General features: G+C 40.2%; 1 protein-coding gene across 4 annotated transcripts in view; it reads right to left on the bottom strand.

The window, feature by feature from the left end:
* Positions 1–21,646, bottom strand: part of LOC124366957 — a 230,921-nt gene that overhangs the window by 158,764 nt on the left and 50,511 nt on the right. The window contains exon 9 of one of the 4 annotated variants that reach the window (XM_046823583.1): positions 4,627–5,212. The exons of the other annotated variants lie outside the window; for them this stretch is intronic. Coding sequence (XP_046679539.1) covers positions 4,868–5,212 — 345 coding nt within the window. The 3' untranslated portion in view covers positions 4,627–4,867. Of the gene's footprint in view, positions 1–4,626; positions 5,213–21,646 lie in introns of those variants that run through there. 4 annotated transcript variants of the gene reach the window in all.

Raw genomic sequence — 21,646 nt, 5'->3', positions numbered from 1 at the left:
GCTTTGTAATGAAACAACTGATTGATCTTAATGCGTTGTATTATAAAAAAAATACGTTCGAATAAAAAAAAAGAGTTTATAACTTGTGGTCAACGTTGCTGTCCACCTGAGCGCTAGTAGGATTATTCAACGGACAGCCAGGCCCGTGCTGGCCCGGGGGGACAGGGGGACGTGTTTCCCTGCGCCCTCGCCTTAAAGGTAAACCGGTGCCCTCTTGAAACTAGACGAAAAAGAAAAAAATCATTCGAAAAAAGAGCTAAAAAGGAAAAGGAAACAGGAGAGAAGAAAAAGGTAGTCGGAAGAGGTAGCCATGTGACATTTCTCAGCAATACAACATTGATTAAAATTGTTAAAATTCTTTGTGATGAAATTGTAAGTAATATATCAGCTCAAGTGAAGGAAGCGGTAAACTTCTCCATTTTAATGGACACTACAATAGACATATCAGGAAATGTTCATACGTTGTTCGGTTCGTAAACGGAGGCCAAGTGCAGGAAAGACAGATAGCTTTACAATGTGTATCATCAACTAAAGCCGATGCTCTGATGGATTCTTTAGAAAATACATTGAAAAATGTCGGAATCCCAGTAGAAAATTGTATAGCTAATGCTTTTGATGGGGCGTCAAATATGAGTGGAGCCTATGCAGGCTTAACTGCTAAATTGTCAGAGAGAATTCCGAAACATATACACACTTTGTGCTACGCTCATGTTTTAAACCTAGTTCTTACTGATACAGCACCAATACTTCCTTCAACGATCACATTTTTTGGTTTGCTCCAAGAGGCACAAGTATTTTTAAAGGAATCATTAAAGAGACAACAGTTTTATTCAGCAGAAAATCTTGTTTTTAAACTCGGCGCTATTGGTGCTACACGTTGGCGGAGGAAGAGTGATGCTACCACTAAGATATTTGGCAGGATTGATAATTGGACAACAAGCACCCCACTTGACCCTTCACATCAAGCCAAACATGTATTCCATGAACTGACCGTAGCGTTACAAAAGATTTAATTGTCCCCTGAATTTAACACTACAGTCAGGAGTAGTGCAACAGGACTTCTTAGTAAGTTTCTAGAGTTTGAAACAATAGTTATTGCAATGACCTTCCTGCAAATATTTAAAGTTACTACACCGTTATCAGACTACCTCCAAACGAAGAATCTTGACTTTGCTCAAGCCAGGAGGCTAATAGAGTCAGCAACTGAAAGACCTGCGAAATAGGTTTTATGAAACTCTAGAAGCAGCACACACATTCGTTAGGAAATTCAATGAGAAGATCGAGGCGTCCTCAGAATTTGAGGATCTGAAAGATTTTATGATGGAAACTACATTCAAAAAGTCAAGGTCAAGGATAGTAAAAAAATGGCTGGTGAAAAATGTAGTGATGAAAGTGTTGCCTCTTCTCCTGAAGATACTTCTTTCAGGATAACTGTCTATAACTGTGTTGTAGACACTATAATACAAACGATGAAAACTCGTTTGAGTTAAAATGTTGTTTAAAATGTAACATGTAAGCCTTGCCGAATTGCTGACTGAGCGGGTCTACACATTTGCGCAGTGGCAGTGGGCGATTCTATAACGAAGTCGTGTTGGGGGAGGGTAGTAAAGAGGAGATGCTTGAAAACATAAACAACTTAATTAGTTCAAAGTGTTTGCAACTAACTACCATTTATTTCTTTTCCTTTTTCGAGGTATATACGTTCAAATTTATTGATTTCATTCTTATTTTTTAAATTAATAATGCACAAAAATAAGCAATGTTCGTTCATTACAATATTTGTAAGTGTCAAATAAGGTAAAAAACGCAGATTTTAGTGGTTTATTAAATTTTTTTGTATCTTTGATTTTTGTGCATTATTTGTAATATTTTTACAATGAACAGGTCTTTGCTAAAGTGTAAATTTTCTTTGTTACTGCTTGAAGAAAAATGTGCTTGATGTAGCTTAAAAACACGTTTTATGTGTTTATTTTTTCAAAAATTCCCGGGGGGGACCCCTGGACCCCCCGCCAACCTGGGGGGTTTCCATACCCCCCGGTGTCCCAGTTGGTTGGCGCCCTCACCACCCCTGTCCCCCGCCCTTTCGATGTACCCAGCACGGGCCTGCAGACAGCACAGCTGAGCATCCAATCTCTGAGGATGGCAACTCTAAAAATAAATGCGCGCGCTAGAGGAAATGGCGGTGGCCAACACTGCTGCCCATCCGATCTGGGAAAGGACTTATAGTTTCAGCCAGGCCTTTAACAAAAAACCTATGCCTCTTCACATTGGCCTAGATTCTTATCAGACACCAGTACTAAACAACAAAAATCATCACTTATGTGTATTTTCTCATTTATATTTTAATTTCTGCAAATGAGTAATTTTTTCAAATATGTAGAGTATTATTTAAAAATATTAAAATAACATTATGGTGTAGGGTGGTCATTTTCCCACTAGAGTAAATAGAATTTGCTTCCCATCTGCTTGAATACTACAAAATAGCTCTAGGTCTGACTTGCAGCCTGCTGTATTGTATGCGAATTCAGAAGTGCAAAACTAAGTCTAACTTGGAACCTACTGTATTGTAGCTGGGCACAAAAGTGCAAAACCATAATTTCTCATTATTTACGTATACATACACAGTATACAAAATTACAATACATAATAAATCACAACAATAAACACATTACAAAACAAATACAATACTTAACAATTAGCTGCACAAGGCTTAGGGACTGTGAGTACACATAGTGTTGTTTCACTATAACCAGTGTTTGATTTTTAGAGTTATTGCTTGAGTCAAACTTATCCTTGATAAATTGACACATACGGAAGTACATAAAACTACAAAAAAACTGTTTGAAAGCTGTATGGATGGCTGATAACTAGTGGAACTGAAGCACACCCACAATGATATCATTGAAGAAATATAATCAAAACCCCTCCTACTCCAAAAGGGAGTGCCGCAAAGATCGGTGCTAGGACCAAACACCCTTGATTTTATTTGTTAACAACATGCCTCAGTATCTGGGCCAATTCAACACTAAAACCAGTCAAATAGCATTTAGAAGACGAATACCTGAAGTTCAAATCATTCCTGTAGTGCAAATGGAGCCACATAAGTTAAGTTCCTGGACCTGACTACAGATAATAATATGACGTGGACACCACATATATATGCCCCAAAAAATATAATACTAGCCTATTTCTCTTTTTTTAAAGCCCATCTAATATATGGCTTAGCTGTATAGGGTGGTACAAATCTAAAAAGAGTTCTGATCATTCAGAAAAAAATCCTAGCATCCTAGCAGTTCTACATCACCTGGAAAGTTGCAGAGATGTTTTTATATCTTTGAAAATTAGGACAGTAGTTGTGAATGTTGAATTTAGCTTCAGTTCATCTTCCTCTTACGTGCAGCATCTGAAATATGATGCTGTTGCAGACATGACTCCTGAAATCTGATGTTATGTTTGTCTAAGGGATCCAAAAATAGTTGGTGACGAAGATTGAAGACGCTCAAATCGAAACCTCCGACATTGTTTTGACATCAGAGACACCCAGGCTACAAAAAGTAGTGCAGTCTAGGTGAAGAGGTATTCTCAATATAGTTGAATACCTCTTCACCTAGATTGCACTACTTTAATAGTGTGGTGTCTCTGATGTCGAAACAATGTGGGAAGTTCATTTTGAGCTTCATCTGTCTTCATCACCAACTATTTTTTTAATCCCTTCAGAAGAACATGACTCCAGATTTCAGGAGTCAAGTCTGCAACAGCATTAGATTTCAGATGCTGCACATAAGAGGAAGGTAAATTGGGAGCTAAATTCAACATTCACATCGAATCAGCCCTTCCCACCCTAGCCGCTTTATGTGTAGACGACAATAGTTGTTCTATACATAATAGAAGTTGCATTGTATGCTGATGGAGAAGATGTGCTAAGAAACAGAAATGGTGAATTATGCAACCTTCTAGGACACCATCTGAAGCTATACGAATCAAAACCATTCTACATAGACTGAAAACTTCACATCACCATAAGAAATGCAATACAAGAGAGGACATTCACTAAAAGCAACACTGAAAGAATGGCTCATCGACTGACCATTTTATTTACTTGAAGAATTTCTCCAAGGAACTTTCCAAAACCGACCTGTCCACCATAAAAAATAAAATCTAGACACCATTTTTTTTAATCTTGATGATTATTAATAAATATGATTCTGAATTAGAGGTATCAGAACTGTACCTCCTGGCTGGTCTAGGGTATGAAAGACATAACGATAGATGAAAGAGGCGCTACACAGGAAAATTTAGAAAATATGAGGTCCACATTGGTTTTTATATTAATTTTGAAGTGCTGCAAAAACTTTCTCTATCTTTGTCAGATAAAGAGCCATTACGGTGTGTTCTACCTGAAAAAAAGCACTCATTATGAACAATCCTAATTAGTGTAAATTTCATTTTTCAAAATTAAATATAGAAGATCTTTTTAAGTTTTGTAAAAGATTGTAATGTATTCCATGAATAGACTTTAAATGTAATTATTAGCCTACATTTACAAATATACTAAAATAAATTATAATAATATTGTTACAAATCACTCTACTAGTAAAGGAACATTTATCTCACGTGAAACATCTGTTTAACTAGTTGTAAACTTTTATTTCCAGCACAAATAATTAGCAATAAAAGATTTTAACTCTGTTTGGATGTGGAATGTATTTCACTGTACTTGTGAAATATACAGTGTTTTTGCATTGGTATACTGGGGATTAATATAGCACAATCAGCTATGAACCATGTGGCCAAACTGGACTGATAACACAGCTGTCTCCTGTGCATTCACTAATTTCGATTCATTATAACATTCACCATTCACATATTAGTTCATATTTTTCACAGTGGCAGGTGGGTCACCATCTACTAATACCTCTGTCGGTATAGCATTATGTTTCAGTCTTGATTTCATAGTGCTCGTGAACGCGTCATCAATAAAGTGTTTTTCACACACTACTCTTGATTGTAACGATTTATGATCCAATCTGAGCCTGTCGTTAGCACAGTTTATCACCCACTGGGTACATATATCAGGCTTTCTAACAGGAAATTTAAAGTAGTGAAGAGAAGGATATTGTTGCTTGTTCCTTTCACATCCAGTGAAGGAACATTTGTTACGGCGATGTTTCTTTTCTTTTGGATATATGGCCGTTTGTGAATTCACGTTGACCTAAAAATAGATAACATACTTAAATTTGAGAATGAACATTACTTACTTGTTAGATAAAAAAAAGTTTCAAACCTATTTCAACGTATCTCTAGTAAAAGTTGAAATGTTAGTTGATTTCACCTTCCGCTCGTGAGATTCTTCCAACAAAGTTGAAAACTGAAGCTGTCATAAGTTGACCTCTGAAATCTTAGGTCTACACGTATCTGAAGGAGACCCAAAGTAGATCGAAACAGCAAGTATCTTCAACGAATGATGAAAGTAGTAATCATTTTGTTGGTATAATCTTGATCTAGAATTTGAACGCATTCAAACCAACAGGGTCATAGCCAGTCAGCAAAAAAATGTTCTAAACGTACCTGTAAGTGGCACGGAGTGGGCAGCGACTGCCTGTACTACCTCACAGTGTGAGTTGGAAAGTGAAATTCCTCACAAGCGGAAGGTGAAGTGGAGCAACATTTCAACTTTTACATTAAAAACAGCCTTCTCACCAAATGCTCTGGTTATTCCATATCTCTAGTATCCCCCCAAGTCATCAATAACAAGAACCAGCAGCTTTAGTTTGGCAGAGGTCCATTCATACTTTAAATGGACTAATACTAGAATTTATAAAAAATTATAAAGTTTAAAGCCAATAAATAAATACAATTCAATATAATGTAACATTAAAATTAGTACACACAATTTGCACCAAAAACAAGAAAGTCTAATCTTTCTAACACCAAATAACATTTTACTTATTTTTGTTGACACCAAATTGACTTAAAATACTTCTTCTTTCCAAAGCTAATTTTTATTTTAAGCGTAGGCTTGAAACATTAAAAAATACTATATTTACCATTTTATTGAAGTAGGAGCTCTTCTTATTGGAAAACGGTATTATAATAAAAGAAACACACAATTGTTCAATAATTTTAAATTGTGCCTTTGGGGCATGGTGCCTCACAATGCCATATTTGATGTTAAAAGGCCTTATGAATTAAATTTAAATTATTTGGACAAAATTGTGTTCCTATTACTACAATACAATAATTATATTACTATAACAGTATGACAATTATCATCTTTATTTTATTTTATAAGTTGTTTTGATTAACAATGGACACCACAAGCAGACAGGTGTAATTTTGGACTAAAGAGAATGTACGATAAACTAGAAGGAATGCAGTGTGTGACAATCGTACCTTCAGATCATCCGAGAATGTGAAGGAACACACCTACACTCTACTGGAGTTTTTTGTGAACTACAAAACTGTGAGCTAATGAACTTATTCAGATACAGTCGTTTTCAGTGTTTGGGTTAAAATATACTGAATATATCCTTCTGGATGCTCAGGGTTAAAAAGGAGATAACACTATCAGGCTAAAAATATTAATTATTAATTTTTTTATTTTATCAATAATTAAGTATTTTATAAAATATTTCATTTGCGTTAGTATGAAAACAGACAAATTCAAGGGAACTGAATGAACTTTTCTTAATTATTAATAGTAAAAATAATTTAGAAGTAAACTAATGATGACATTGGAGGAGCATTTCTAAATTTGATCAATAATACTTAAATAAACAAGGCAGACCGCCACACTGCGTGTCGCGTAACAGGCTTCGCTCTGGTTGCATACAAAATACCAAGTCTATAGCTAATTTTATTCTTTAGAAGCTCTGTGGACAGGCAGGTAGACAGTTACACAGAGAGGAAATTCGTACACCCTCCCCACCCCCTACAGGCAAAAGAGAAATTATACGTCTTCAATGATGCTCAACCAAATCCTATAGATGGACATGCACAATCATAGAACTCGTTCTTGTCTAAGTAAAAATATTTTCATGCAAAAGTTAAATCTACAGATGATATCCTTCTCGAAATGTCTTGCAGACAGTTAGACTACATGTGATACTACGTCACAAGTTAAAATATCATATGACTGTAGGAAGTTTGTTTAAAAATTTATTCTGTTATTTTTAGTTGCCATCAGACTTACTTCACTAATGCTCAGCCAAATCCCATGGAGTATACAAACTCGACGTTTCCTATAGAAACAAAGTTTCATGGTTCATGTGGGTATTTGCTGGTATTCATTCATAGTCTTAAGCAATTTGATATTTATTTACCCTTGAATTTGAAAGTAATGCTAGTGAAGACCCTGATTTTCTGCCATTTCAATTACTGTAGCGAAGTTATAAATGACACGACGGTTGAGCTTTCGGGCAGATTACAACATGCTCAAAATTATTGTGTTCGCTTTATCTTCAACCTTAGACAATATGACCATATAACACCCTTCATCAATCAGTTACATCTATTAAAGTTGAATCTACTCCGTCAGTTCCACATTCTTAGCATTTTACATTCTATTTTGTATAACGATTATTCCCTTTCCTATCTGTCTGAACGCTTTTCTTTCATTTCTGAAACAAGCAATTGGAATACTCAACGTGGAGCCTCTCTGTTATCTATTCCTGTTCAAAGATCCTCTATTTACAGTAAATCATTCACAGTCTCTGCTTGTCGACTTTGGAAAAATCTCCCGGATCATATCAGAGGTATTCGTAGTCGGGAACGGTTTCGGGGGGTGCTTAGGGACCATCTTTAGGGCCTCGTCGGGTTGACAATATCGTGGCATAGGGTATGGGACGATGGCTTTGTATGAATGGTGATGGGTGAATGTCTGTTAATTTCCTTGCAAGTTTTATTCTATTTATTTATTTTTAGTTTCAAAGAGAACCTTTATTTCATTTTATTACTTTATATAAATAGAGATTATAATTTTTGAATGTAAAATAGTAAACTGTATTGTGGCTCTTGTTTTACACTAATAGTATAGTTTATTAATTTATGGTTAGGTGTACGAGAGGACTTAATAGTCCTAACCTCGCCAATTGAATATGTTTTACGTTGTATTCAATAAAGACATTTTTCATTTCATTTCATGTAAAATTTCAAATGTATATGTCAGTTAGTTTTCAAGATATCTTAAGGACGGACAGACAGAAAAGAATTGTTCCAATCACTCAAGTAACAGGCTTCACTGAGGCTCAGCCTATAATAAGACAAATTCAAATTAATTTTAAAGTGTCACTAACGTTAATAGTGCAACAGTTTTAATTTTTATACAAACTACATTTTATAGTTGAATTTTAATATATATGGTAGATAATTGCTATATATTATTTTTCTCTCAATAGCTCATTACTTGAGGATACAATGTGTATATTGTGTGTTGTATTTTTCTCTTCTAGCTTACAAGTATTGTAAAGTAAAAAAAGAATAAAAGTAATATTTCCTAGGTTATTTTATTCATACATTTGTTTGGTAATAAATTACACTGTAGCAGAATCTACTTTTCTCTATCATTCTCTCCTCCGGTTGATTCCATCTGACTTAGGTTATATTTCAACCAGGAGGGAAGTATTACGTTCACTGAGAGGGCCTATTTTAAATTACGTGAATTAATAAATCAAATTAACATATTTTTAACTTAATTTTTTTGTTATTTATTATCTAGAAGCTAGACGAGGACAATTAAACACAAATACGTTACATGCACCAGGTAAAATACAATAATAACACAGCAATAAATAATAAATAAATTTTATTAAAATTATATTAGTATTCAAGTAAATATCACCAGTCAAAGGATATGAATACATAAAATTTAATTATATTAGTAAAAATGTATCAAGTTTGTAGTAATGATAAATGTTAAGAATTCTTAAATCAAAGTTTGCTTCAGTATGCTGTCTTTGCTTCTTTTTGCTGACAATTACTTATAACAACAACAATGAATTCCCTTCCGTTTGTTAATAAAATAACTTACATGAAATTACTGAAATTCACACTCATGGATATTAATAATATCCAACTATTCTATAGAAGTTGGTCTATATCCCATATAATATACAGCCGCATGTGAAACCACTCACTCACTCACTGACTGACAGATATATACAAATTCTAACATAGTTCTAGAAGTGCTAGAAACTTGAAATTTGGCATGCAGGTACCTTTTGCAATATGACCCGGAGGAAAAGTCTGAAAACTGGACATTTTTACTTTTAAACCCCTCAAAAAAATTATTAAAAAAACGCGCATTTTTTACCGTTGCTGGCCTTTTTTTTAAGCCCGATAGCGGGCGAACCGTTGCAGCTAGCTCAAATCTGACGAAAAATTCATGGTCAGGAATGAAGTGAACTATAAAAAAGGTCCAGTGACTTTTTGCTCTATCTTCCATGGTTAAGCGACAAAACGCTCGAACATTTGACATTCCAGAGATTTTTTCGCTTGAAATAAAGTTTCGAGCCCGATAGCGGCCGAACGGTAGGTCGTAGCTCAAATCTGATTGACCCATCAAATTAGCAAATTGCGAGATCTACAGAAAAGGTCCAGTGACTTTTTACCCTATCTCTATCGGTATGACCGCAATACGCGATTATGTGCAAAATTTGTGTAATTTTCCTATGCAAAATTAGATTTAGGGCCCGATAACGGCCAATCGATTAGGCACAGCTCAAAACAAAACAAAAGAGCAACTTATAAAATTATGTGATCTAAAAAAAAGTTCCAGTCACTTTTGGCCCTATCTTTATTAATTCGGCCAAAAAATGTGATTATGTGCAACATTTTTGTAAATTTTACGTGGAAATTTAGTTTCAGTTATCCATTGCGGCCAAACCGTTGATCGTAGCCCAAAACAGATTGAAGACTGGAATTAGGAAATCACGTGATGTACAAAAAGGCTGTAGTTACTTTTTGCCCTGTCGTCAATGGTTTGGCTGCAAAACGTGTTTAAATGCAAACATTTTGTCATTTTTACATGAGATTTCTGTTTCTGGAGGCGGTAGCGGTCGAACTATTGGTTGTAGCTTGAATATTAAATTTTTGATAACCAGAAAATGATTAAATTTACAAAAAAGCCCACGCACCTTTTTTGTGTGTCCTTCCGTAAGCCTGAAAAAACTCTCTTAAAAGCAAATTATTTATCGTGAATTAGCAATTTTTGGAGATGTTTCATTTATATGTGGCCGATATTTGTGTAATTCATTCCAGATTCAGATTGCACTTGCTTTGCTAGGTTAAGGGGTGAATACAACTCCACATTGGAAATTGGCTGAGCGTTAGCTAAGCGTCAATAGTAGAAGGGGATAGAGTGAATTTTTATTACGTTCACAGACAAAACACCCTCTAAAATAAACCCAAGTGTGTCATTAATACCTTGTAACATTAACCCCACCCCCTGAATGTCCTGGTATGACCAGATAACCTCCTGAGCAAATTAAACCCCCTGATGTCTTAACCTTTGGTAACATTAAACCCCCCCCCAGGGAGTTTCCTGGCATGACCTCACGTCCGAATTTTACCAATCACCAAATATCTTAACGTTCCCCCCCCGGGAATTACCTGGTATGAACAGATGGCCTTCTCAGTAAATAAAACTCCCTGATGTCTTGACCCCTGGTAATATTAAACCCCCCCCCCAGGGAATTTCCTGTCATGACCTCATGTCCAAATTTTACCAATCACCAAATCTCTTAACGCCCCCTCCTCGGGAATTACCTGGTAAGACCACATAACATCCTGAGTAAATTAAACCCCCTGATGTCTTAACCCCTGGTAACATTATCCCCCACCCCCAGGAAATTTCCTGGCATGACCTCATGTCCGAATTTTACCAATCACCAAATCCCTCTTATCCCCAAATTTGCAATTTACCCTATCCTCGATGGTTTGGCCGCATCACGCATTTTAAAGTATTGATTTTTTAAGTTTTACCTGAGATTTTGTTTTCTGGGCTTTATTGCGGCCAAACTTTTAATTGCAGTACAAAATAAAAATTTTATTTTAATACTAATTGACACGATCTACAAAAAAGGTCAAGTGACTTTTTGCTCTATCTCCATTGGTTTGGCCGAAAAACGCTATTGAACAAAAATATTTGTTCGATTTTTCAACAACATTTTACTTCTGATCCGGTCGCGACCGAACGATCATCAATAGCTCAAATGTGTTTCCATTGTCTGTTAGAAAATGAGTAGATCTACAAAAAAGGTCCTTTGTACGTTTCCCGTATCTTTAACGGTTAACCTGAAAATCAGAATAATATAAAATTAATAGATAGGGACGGAATGCTGTTTTTACTGAACAGACTTTTAGTAAATAATAAATAGCGGCCTAACTAGAGGTTATATCAAAATTCTGAGGGCAGAACACCCAAAACAAATTATATTTCCTACAAGAAATGTCCAGTCACTTTTTACTATATCTTCAACGGTTAAGCGACAATACGTCATCAAAGTTAAAAGTTTGGTTCACGTTGTAAAACTGAGTCTATCCCTATCTACTATACTTGAAATGCAGGGTTCGCCTAGCTCTGTACGGTACGTAACAGAGTACCTTAGGCCGTGTGAAACAGAGGCTGATCCTTTCGTAAATTCGTAGATAGGGACGGAGGAATTTTCGGATACTAAACATTCTTTGGCTTTGAATTGTTGGAACATCTCTACATTAGTCTTCTAAGTTAAATTTTTCTTTTAACTCTTGTGATTATTCGCTTGTTTACGGTACTATGTCCTTTTATTGCGTTGCTAAGGGCTCTTTCCATCAAGGGAATGAGCAGTTGTTTCCGACGAGCAAAAACTCCCAGTGCACTGCGATTTCTGCTTGTGCCCTTGCCTGGAAGACTCTTAGATTGGAATTTTCTACAGCGGCTATCGATACGATTCTCATCACTGGTGATCGTATTTACAATACATTGCGAGATGAGAATCGCATGGGTGGAAACCGGTATTTGTCTCCTGATGAACTTCCTACCGATTTTATCATTCATGAACAGTCCGTATCCGTTGTAGAAAATTCCTTTGTGCACGACGCTCTGTATCCTTTGGCAGTGGGAGATATGGGTGACTGTATTTTATCTCTGTCTAATGTTTTGGAGGGTTTGATGGCCGAGGATTTAGAAAACACTGGGTTTCTCTTCACGGGACAAACGGTTACAGTTGCTTTTTGGCGCTCCCAGGGACAGCTGTACTTGTTTGATCCTCATCCAGTGAACGAGGACAGAGTGTACGATTTGGCTGATGACCAAAATAACCTGGCCCGCCTCTTCCAGTGCGAGAACTATTCAGCACTGGCCGCGTTATTGTTGTCAAATGCTGCTCTGGATGGGTCAGTGAGACAGTTCAGTGTAACTAGATTAAGATTTTCTATGCCGGCCCTTAGTTACAGTGAACCGGTACAGATAAATTCAGACACATTCGAAATTAAACCACTAGCATGTAATACACGGTCTAAACGCCACAATGAAAATGATTTTGAATATACCACAGTTAAAAATATCCCTAAGGTAATTTTATCCCCATTAAAAAGTGTGATTAAATGTAAAACCATTGGAAGACCGAAGAAAATACGTCGTGGACGCCCTAAAACACTCACAACAACGAGAGACGAGCAAGTGAGAGAGGCGAGCAAAAGATACGTTCAGCGGAATCCTAAAATAACTCGTGACACAAATCGTAAATATCTAGCACAAAACCCCGAAGTCCACAGGAAAGCAGTCCGTATTTATAGCCAACAGCATCCTGAAGTCCACAGAGAATCTGTTCGCCGATACGACGCGCAGCATCCTGAAGTCAACAGAGATGCTGTCCGCCGTTATAGTCAACAGCGCCCTGAGGTCAATAGAGATGCTGTCCACCGTTACAGTCAACAGCATCCTGAAGTCAACAGAGATGCTGTCCACCGTTACAGTCAAAAGCATCCTGAAGTCAACAGAGAAGCTGTTCAGCGCTACTACAAACAAAATGTGGAAACATGTCGGGGAAGAGTTAAGGGGTTCCGTTTGTTAAATCCTAAGCTAGCCGAACTTCGTCACTTGCCAATTTCACTTGCTCGGCTCATCGTTGCCCACGGACCAATGGCACATTGGAGTGGTGCATTGCTTTACGATGTTAACAGCTACAAGCTAAAGAAAACCTGCCTTTGGAATGATGACGTATTTATCTGCCCTCACTGCCAAGCACCTCTGTTCGCGGAAGAAGAAGATAGAAAGAAGTGGTGTTGTGGAGAGGGAGCATACAATGTGAACAAAATACCACCTCTCAATGCACCATTCTACTCTAACCGACGCTTCCTCGACAGAGCGCGTGCTTACAATGACCTCTTTGCTCTCTGTGCCCTCGAAATTTCTGGTGGATACCGGCACCCAAGTGGCCTCTCATTCTTCAAAATCGAAGGGAGGATGTATCACCAGGTGTACAGCTTGGACGCCCCCGGCCAAAGGTTTGTTACTGCGGGCGGTGACGTCCAATTCGTAAATCGGTGCCGCCTTTACATCGACGATGGCGAAGAACGCAGGAACATTGCCATTAGTAGATCACTTGATGCCGCCACAGTGGACGAAATTAAAAATTATTTAGATTCGTTAAACCCTTATGTCCATGACTTCCGGCGGTTAAGTGATGAGCCCTTGGTAAACGCTCACTTAGAATTCCAGATTACAAGTCGAGCTACTCATGGCAATGTTCTTGGTGACAGGCAAAGAGGTATTGAAGTGCACGCCGTGCTTAGTTGTGATGATGCAGTCACTGAGCCTCGTCGGCTCACCGTCTGGAAAGTGGGGGCTGGAAGACCTTCTACCATCGATCTCTTTAGTCCTCTGATGGAGCCCTTCCAGTACCCACTTCTCTATCCGCAAGGCACTTTGGGTTGGCACATCGGCATGCTGGATAATAACGGGAAAAAACTTTCTCAGTATAACTATTCACGTTGTCTCTTGCTCTCCGATCCTCGTTTTTCTTATCTTGGCCGACTTTCTCAAGCTTGGCAGGTCGAGATGTTTGCGAGGTTTGAAGAGGAGAGACTTCGTTTTATTAAATTCTCACAGTCAAGGTCGTCAGCCCAAAATGCCATGCGGATAGGACAGCTGAATGAACTTCTTGACGCTCAACGTGATGGTCTGGCAGGAAGGCAGGTTAGCGACGACATCGCTCGGGATGAAACAGTCCAAGGCGAGGGTGGGGCACAGCCTGGAAAGATTTACCTCCCAAGTACGTTCACTGGTGGGCCCAGGTACATGAAAATTCATTACGAGAACGCGATGGCTCTCGTCACACGCCTGGGTTCACCAACGTACTTCCTCACGTTTACTTACAGCGCGACTTGGGAGGAAAACAAGAGAGCGTGTCCTCACGGCAGTGGACGCAGTGACCCTAGCACGGCTTGCAGAGTCTTCCAGATCAAACTCCTCGAGCTTCTTCGAGATCTGCGGAGCGGAGCGATGTTCGGCTGTACGAACTATATCGTCTACGTCATCGAAATGCAAATGAGGGGCCTTCCTCACGCCCACATTGTGTTTAAGATTGACGGAGACGGTCCAGTACAAGCAGACGAAATCGACTCTGCAATCCGCGCGGACATCCCCTCAGAAGAAGAAGCCGGTGGAAGACTCAGGAAGTTGGTGTTGCAGCACATGATCCACGGTCCTTGTGGCACTGATCATCGCACCGACTTCCTGTGCTGGGACGCTGTGAAGGGTCACTGCACAAAGTTCTATCCTAAGCCTTCATGCCAGACAACCCACGTAGATGATAGAGGATTCGTTCAGTACAGGCGGGACTATAGTAATACTGGTCAAATCAAGTCACGCAACAGGTCTGTTACTGTTCACGATGGATGGGTTGTGCCATATAATGCCGCACTACTGCTAAAGTATGAAGCACATATTAACTTGGAGCTTGCTTCTACCCGTCGCGTCATCAAGTATCTATTCAAATACCTGATGAAGGGTGGATCACTTCAAAATGTCACCGTCACTCCTTTGTGGCAACAAGAGGACGAGGTAGAACACTATGTAACTAAGAGAATGGTTGGTGCAAGCGACGCATGCTGGCGTCTCTTGGACTTCCCAATCTCAAAGTCAGAACCGACAGTTGAGTGTCTACCCGTCCATCTTGAGGGTAAACAGCACGTCTGTTTTCGTCCCAGTGATCTCACCTCTGCGATAAATAGATCAAGCTCCAAGTTAATATTGTATTTTAACAGACCTGTTGATAAAACTTTTGACAGTTTAACTTACCTGACATTTTTTGAGAACTACATAATTCATGACAAACGACCAAAAACAGAACCTATATATGAACATCAAGACGGAAAACACTTCGTCACACCTCGCCAGCGTGGAGGGAAGGTATGTAGGGTATTTTGGGTCTCGCCTAATCGTGGAGAACTCTACTACCTTCGGATGCTCCTCTTGTCAACACCTTGTCGCGGCTACTCCGACCTCCTGTCACGCGGTGGTCCTGATTGCCGTACGTTCCAGGAGGTTTGTCGTCAGCTCGGCTTGATTGAAGACGAGGATGAGTACCGCGAAGCGCTGCGAGAGGCTTCTGGGTTCATGGTCGCTTCCAGGCTTCGTTCCTTTTTCGTGCTCCTTTGTAATATGGGTGCTCCTGCAGCAGTTCTGTGGGATTCCTTCCGTGACACCCTTTGCGAGGACCACTTGGAAAGGAGCCCACTTGACCCCGAAAGAGCGTATACACTTTCCTTGATCGATATCGATCGCAGTCTACGTCGGCAGGGATTGTCTTTATTGGATTGTGGTCTCCCCGACGTGCAGGATGACACGACGGAAGTGGGAAGGGAGCTGTTGGACTATGGCGAGAACCAACAGCGGGCCATTGTCGAGGAATGGGAACAAAAGCTCTCAGAAGACCAGAGACGCGTTTTGCAACACGTGCGTTCCCTTCTCGACAACCCCGGTGACCGCCGATCCTCAAGAGTAATCTTCCTAGATGGTCCCGGGGGATATGGCAAAACGTCACTTCTTCGTGTCATACTGGCACATGTGCGTAGTTGTCGCCAGATTGCACTGGCCGTCGCCAGCTCGGGCATCGCTGCTGGAAACATGCCTGGTGGTTCAACGGCTCACAGCATGTTCCGGCTTCCGCTCGATCTGGGCGACGGGTCTGGCGTTTGGAACATAACCAACGGGTCCCAGCGCGCAGAACTGATAAGAGCTGCACAGCTCATCGTCTTCGACGAGGCCCCGATGGCCCATCGCTACATCTTTGAGATCCTCGACCGCTCGCTTCGAGATCTCATGAACCGTGATGAGCCATTCGGTGGCAAGATCTTTCTGTGCTCTGGAGATTTCCGGCAGATCGCACCCGTTGTTGTAAAGGCACGAACGGCAGATGCCGTCGCGTGCGTTTCACTTCGGGCCTCGCGTCTGTGGCGACTGTTCCGCGTCTTCTCTCTGACGACACCGCACAGGACGAGCAGTTCCGTTGACTACTCTGACTTCCTTCTCGCAGTAGGCAACGGCACTGTTCCGTCCATAAATTTCGGGGAGGGTAGAGAGAGTGACAGACTTATTCCCTTGGCCGAGGTGAGGTATGTCACTGCATTACAAGTGCTCATCTCAACCGTCTTTCCTGCCGACGTACTCCGCGATCCCGATCAGTGTGCTCGTCGTGCGATCCTCTCGACTCTGAACGTGAACGTTAGAGAGATCAACGACATAATCTTGAACTCTGTAGACGGTCGCCTTCATGAGCTGCGAAGCGCCGACACTGTGGACCGTGAAAACGATGACAATCTTGCTGTTGAAGTCCCTCTACTGAACCAGGCTACAGGCAAGGGTGTTCCTGATCACGTGCTGCGACTTAAGATCGGCTCAGTGTGCCTCATCATGAGGAATCTAAATATCGCCGACGGCCTTGTAAACGGCACTAAGGTCATTGTGACGGCTATAACCAATCGGTTGATTACTGTCAGACGCCCTCACGACGCGCAACCTATCGGTATTCCTAGAATAATCTTTAGGTTCGCGATCGTTGAAGGTTCGCCGTTACTTGTCCGTCGACGTCAGTTTCCTCTGATGCTGGCATACGCGATGACTGGCCACAAGAGCCAAGGTCAGACAATAGATCAGGTCGGAGTCGATCTTCGCACTGATTGTTTCACTCATGGCCAGCTGTACGTCCTGCTCAGTAGAGTTCGATGTCCGGAAGACATAGTTGTCCTCGTCCGCCCCGAAAGGGTACAAAATGAAGTCGCCTACGCGAAGAACATCGTGTACGGCGAACTTCTTCAGTGAACCGGATTGAGATTGGCAGTAGGCTAGGGGGCCTGCCCAAACAAAACTCCCCGTCGTGATTGACACTGGCAGTAGGCTAGGGGGCCTGCCCAAACAAAACTCCCCGTCGTGATTGACACTGGCAGTAGGCTAGGGGACCTGCCCAAACAAAACTCCCCGTCGTGATTGACTAGGCAGTAGGCTAGGGGTCCTGCCAAAAAAAACTCCCCGTAGTGACTGATTAGGCAGTAGGCAATGGGACCTGCCAGAACAAAACTCCCCATTCTGATTGATGCGGCAGTAGGCTAGAGGGCCTGCCAAAACAAAACTCCTCGTCGATGTAAATAGTTTTCTGTATATATGTAAATATATGGTCTCTATGTTTGCCGGCCTCCCCGTGGCGAGACTGGATACGTCATGCTTGCTTTTAAAGCATTGACAAACTAACGGGCAAACAACAATTTCAACAATACATTATTACCAAATAATTTGACACAAGTACATACACAACTAAATATGCAAAGATGGACACAGATTTAATATATGGTCTCTATGTTTGCCGGCCTCCCCGTGGCGAGACTGGATACGTCATGCTTGCATTTAAAGCATTGACAAACTAACGGGCAAACAACAATTTCAACAATACATTATTACCAAATAATTTGACACAAGTACATACACAACTAAATATGCGAAGATGAACACGACATTGAAGATTAACATTAACCAACGATTTATGTAATTTTGTTAATAATATATGGTCTCCACGTTTGCCGGCCTCCCCGTGGCGAGACTGGATACGTCATGCTTGCATTTAAAGCATCGACAAACTAACGGGCAAACAACAGTTTCAATAAAAAAACATTATTACCCAATAATTTTACACAAGTATATACACAATTAAATATGCACAGATGTACAAAGCTTTAATATATGGTCTCTATGTTTGCCGGACTCCCCGTGGCGAGACTGGATACGTCATTCTTGCATTTAAAGCATTGACAAACTAACGGGCAAACAACAGTATCAATAAACATACATTAATACCCAATAACTTTACACAAGTATATACACAACTAAATATGCAAAGATGCACACGACATTTAAGATCAACATTAACCAACGATTGATGTAATTTTGTTAATATTATATGGTCTCCACGTTTGCCGGCCTCCCCGTGGCGAGACTGGGTACGTCATGCTTGCATTTAAAGCATTGACAAACTAACGGGCAAACAACAGTTTCAACAACAATAAGTTATTACCAAATCATTTGACACACGTATATACACAACCAAATATGCAAATTTCCACACGACATCAGAGAATATCATTGACTGTAATTTTGCTGTAATAGCTGTAATTTTGTTAATAATATATGGTCTCCGTATTTGAGCATTGACAAACTAACGGGCAAAGAACAGTTTTATCAACTTAATGTTACTAGCAACTAATTTGACACAAACATATGTAACGCTGAATCTCCCAACTTGCAGCCGTGATGCGTAAACAATATTAGTAACGGTTTGACCGCTATCGGACCCGAAATCTCAATTTTCACGTAAAAATTAAAAGAATTTCGCACGTAATGGCGTTTTACGGCCCACCCAAGGGAGATACAGCAATATATTACTTGAACTTTCTTTTAGACCACGTTATGCACTAAATATTGTTTAATAATGTGTTTTCCCACTAGAAAGGACACAGTTGGGGACACGTAAATTTAAAACCTCAAGTCCGATTTTAACCAACAACCGAATCCCTCCTGTCCCCGAATTCCGCTTATCCCCGAATTTGCAAGCGTACATCATGGGGGCCTGGGGGCGTAGCCCCCAGCGAGCCGAAGGCGAGTCTAATATATATACAACCGCATGTGTAACTGACTGACTGACTCACTCACTCACGTATACTAATTCTAACCTACTTCCAGATGAGTTAGAGACTTGAAATTTGGTACACAGATAGCTTTCCACGTGTAACCACCAGGAAAATCCCGAAAAGTGAGAATTTTTCATTTTCAACCCCTCAAAAAAATTCCCAAAAAATCGCGCATTCTTCACCCCTGCAGGCATTTTTTGTAAGCCCGATAGCGGGCGAACCGTTGGAGCTAGCTCGGATCTGACGGAAAATTCATGGTCAGGAATGAAGTGAACTACAAAAAAGGTCTAATGACTTTTTGCTCTATCTTCCATGGTTAAGCGACAAAACGCTCGAACATTTGAAATTCCAGAGATTTTTTCGATAAAAATAATGTTTCAAGCCCGATAGCGGCCGAACCGTTGGTCGTAGCTCAAATCTGATTGACCCATCAAATTAGCAAATTGCGCGATCTACAGAAAAGGTCCAGTAATCTTTTGCCCTATCTCGATTGGTTTGGCCGAAAAAACGTGATTATGTACAATTTTGTTGTAACTTTTACGCGAAACTTTTGTTTTTGGGGTCGATAGCGGCGAAACCATTGGTCGGAGGTCAAAATAAGACTAACGTTTTATTTAGGAAATAAGATGACCTACAAAAAAGGTCCAGTGACTTTTTACTATATTTCCCTTAGTTTGACCGCAAAACGCGATTAAGTGAAAATATTGGACATTTTCGCCTAAAAATTTACATTCCGGGCTTGATAGCGGCTAAACGGTTGGTCGTAACTCAAAACAAATTTTAAACGGGATTTAGGAAATTACGTGATCTACAGAAAAGGTTCAGTGACTTCGGGAGTTGGCTGAGCGTTAGCTAAGCGTCAATAGTAGATAGGGACAGAGGAATATTTATTATGTTCACAGACACAATACCCTCTAAAAAAGGCCCAAGTGTGTCATTAACCCCCGGTAATATTAACCCCCCCCCGGGGATTTCCTGGTATGACCTGATAACCTCCTGTACATTCAACCCCCTGATGTGTTAACCCCCCTGGTAACATTAAACCCCCCCAGGGAATTTCCTGCCATGACCTCATGTCCGAATTTTACCAGTCACCAAATCTCTTAACCCCCCCCCCTGGGAAGATCCTGGTATGACCAGATAACCCCCTGGAGACTTATCCCCCGGTAACGTTAACCCCCCCTGGGAATTTGTTCATATGACCAGACAATATCCTGACGAAATTAAACCCCCTCTTGTCTTAACCTCCTTAACATTAATCACCCACCCAGGGAATTTCTCGCCTTGACTAGATAGTCTCCTGGTGATATTAAACCCCCTGTTCGACTTAAAATACTGCCTTGAGGTCGGTTTTTATTATGTTTATACTAAACAATTCAAGATAGCTGACCCGTGCAGACTTTTCTCCCGAGCTCATTTCTGGCTAAACCATAGGTCGTAGATCAGATCTGAGGGCACAATCGAAAGACAAAATTAAATTTCCAACAAGAAAGGTCCAGTCACTTTTTGTCGTATCTCTAACGGTTTAACCGCAAAATGCCCTCAAAGTCAAAAGTTTTTACGAATCCGGAAAAAAATCTATGAAAAAGGTCAATTTTTAAATCCCTTGTCATTTACTTAATGTCCGGACTTAACCAGTCACCGAATTCCGCTTATCCCCGAATTTGCAAGCGTTTACTTTGGGGGCCTGGGGGCGTAGCCCCCAGCGAGCCGAAGGCGAGTCCCATATAATATACAGCCGCATGTGAAACCACTCACTCACTCACTGACTGACAGATATATACAAATTCTAACATAGTTCTAGAAGTGCTAGAAACTTGAAATTTGGCATGCAGGTACCTTTTGCAATATGACCCGGAGGAAAAGTCTGAAAACTGGACATTTTTACTTTTAAACCCCTCAAAAAAATTATTAAAAAAACGCGCATTTTTTACCGTTGCTGGCCTTTTTTTTAAGCCCGATAGCGGGCGAACCGTTGCAGCTAGCTCAAATCTGACGAAAAATTCATGGTCAGGAATGAAGTGAACTATAAAAAAGGTCCAGTGACTTTTTGCTCTATCTTCCATGGTTAAGCGACAAAACGCTCGAACATTTGACATTCCAGAGATTTTTTTCGCTTGAAATAAAGTTTCGAGCCCGATAGCGGCCGAACGGTAGGTCGTAGCTCAAATCTGATTGACCCATCAAATTAGCAAATTGCGAGATCTACAGAAAAGGTCCAGTGACTTTTTACCCTATCTCTATCGGTATGACCGCAATACGCGATTATGTGCAAAATTTGTGTAATTTTCCTATGCAAAATTAGATTTAGGGCCCGATAACGGCCAATCGATTAGGCACAGCTCAAAACAAAACAAAAGAGCAACTTATAAAATTATGTGATCTAAAAAAAAGTTCCAGTCACTTTTGGCCCTATCTTTATTAATTCGGCCAAAAAATGTGATTATGTGCAACATTTTTGTAAATTTTACGTGGAAATTTAGTTTCA

The sequence above is a fragment of the Homalodisca vitripennis genome, chromosome 7, assembly GCF_021130785.1.
Source record: "Homalodisca vitripennis isolate AUS2020 chromosome 7, UT_GWSS_2.1, whole genome shotgun sequence".
NCBI classification, from domain to species: domain Eukaryota; kingdom Metazoa; phylum Arthropoda; class Insecta; order Hemiptera; family Cicadellidae; genus Homalodisca; species Homalodisca vitripennis.
Note: the sequence above shows the minus strand (reverse complement) of the source record. Positions and strands in the feature narration are given on the sequence as shown.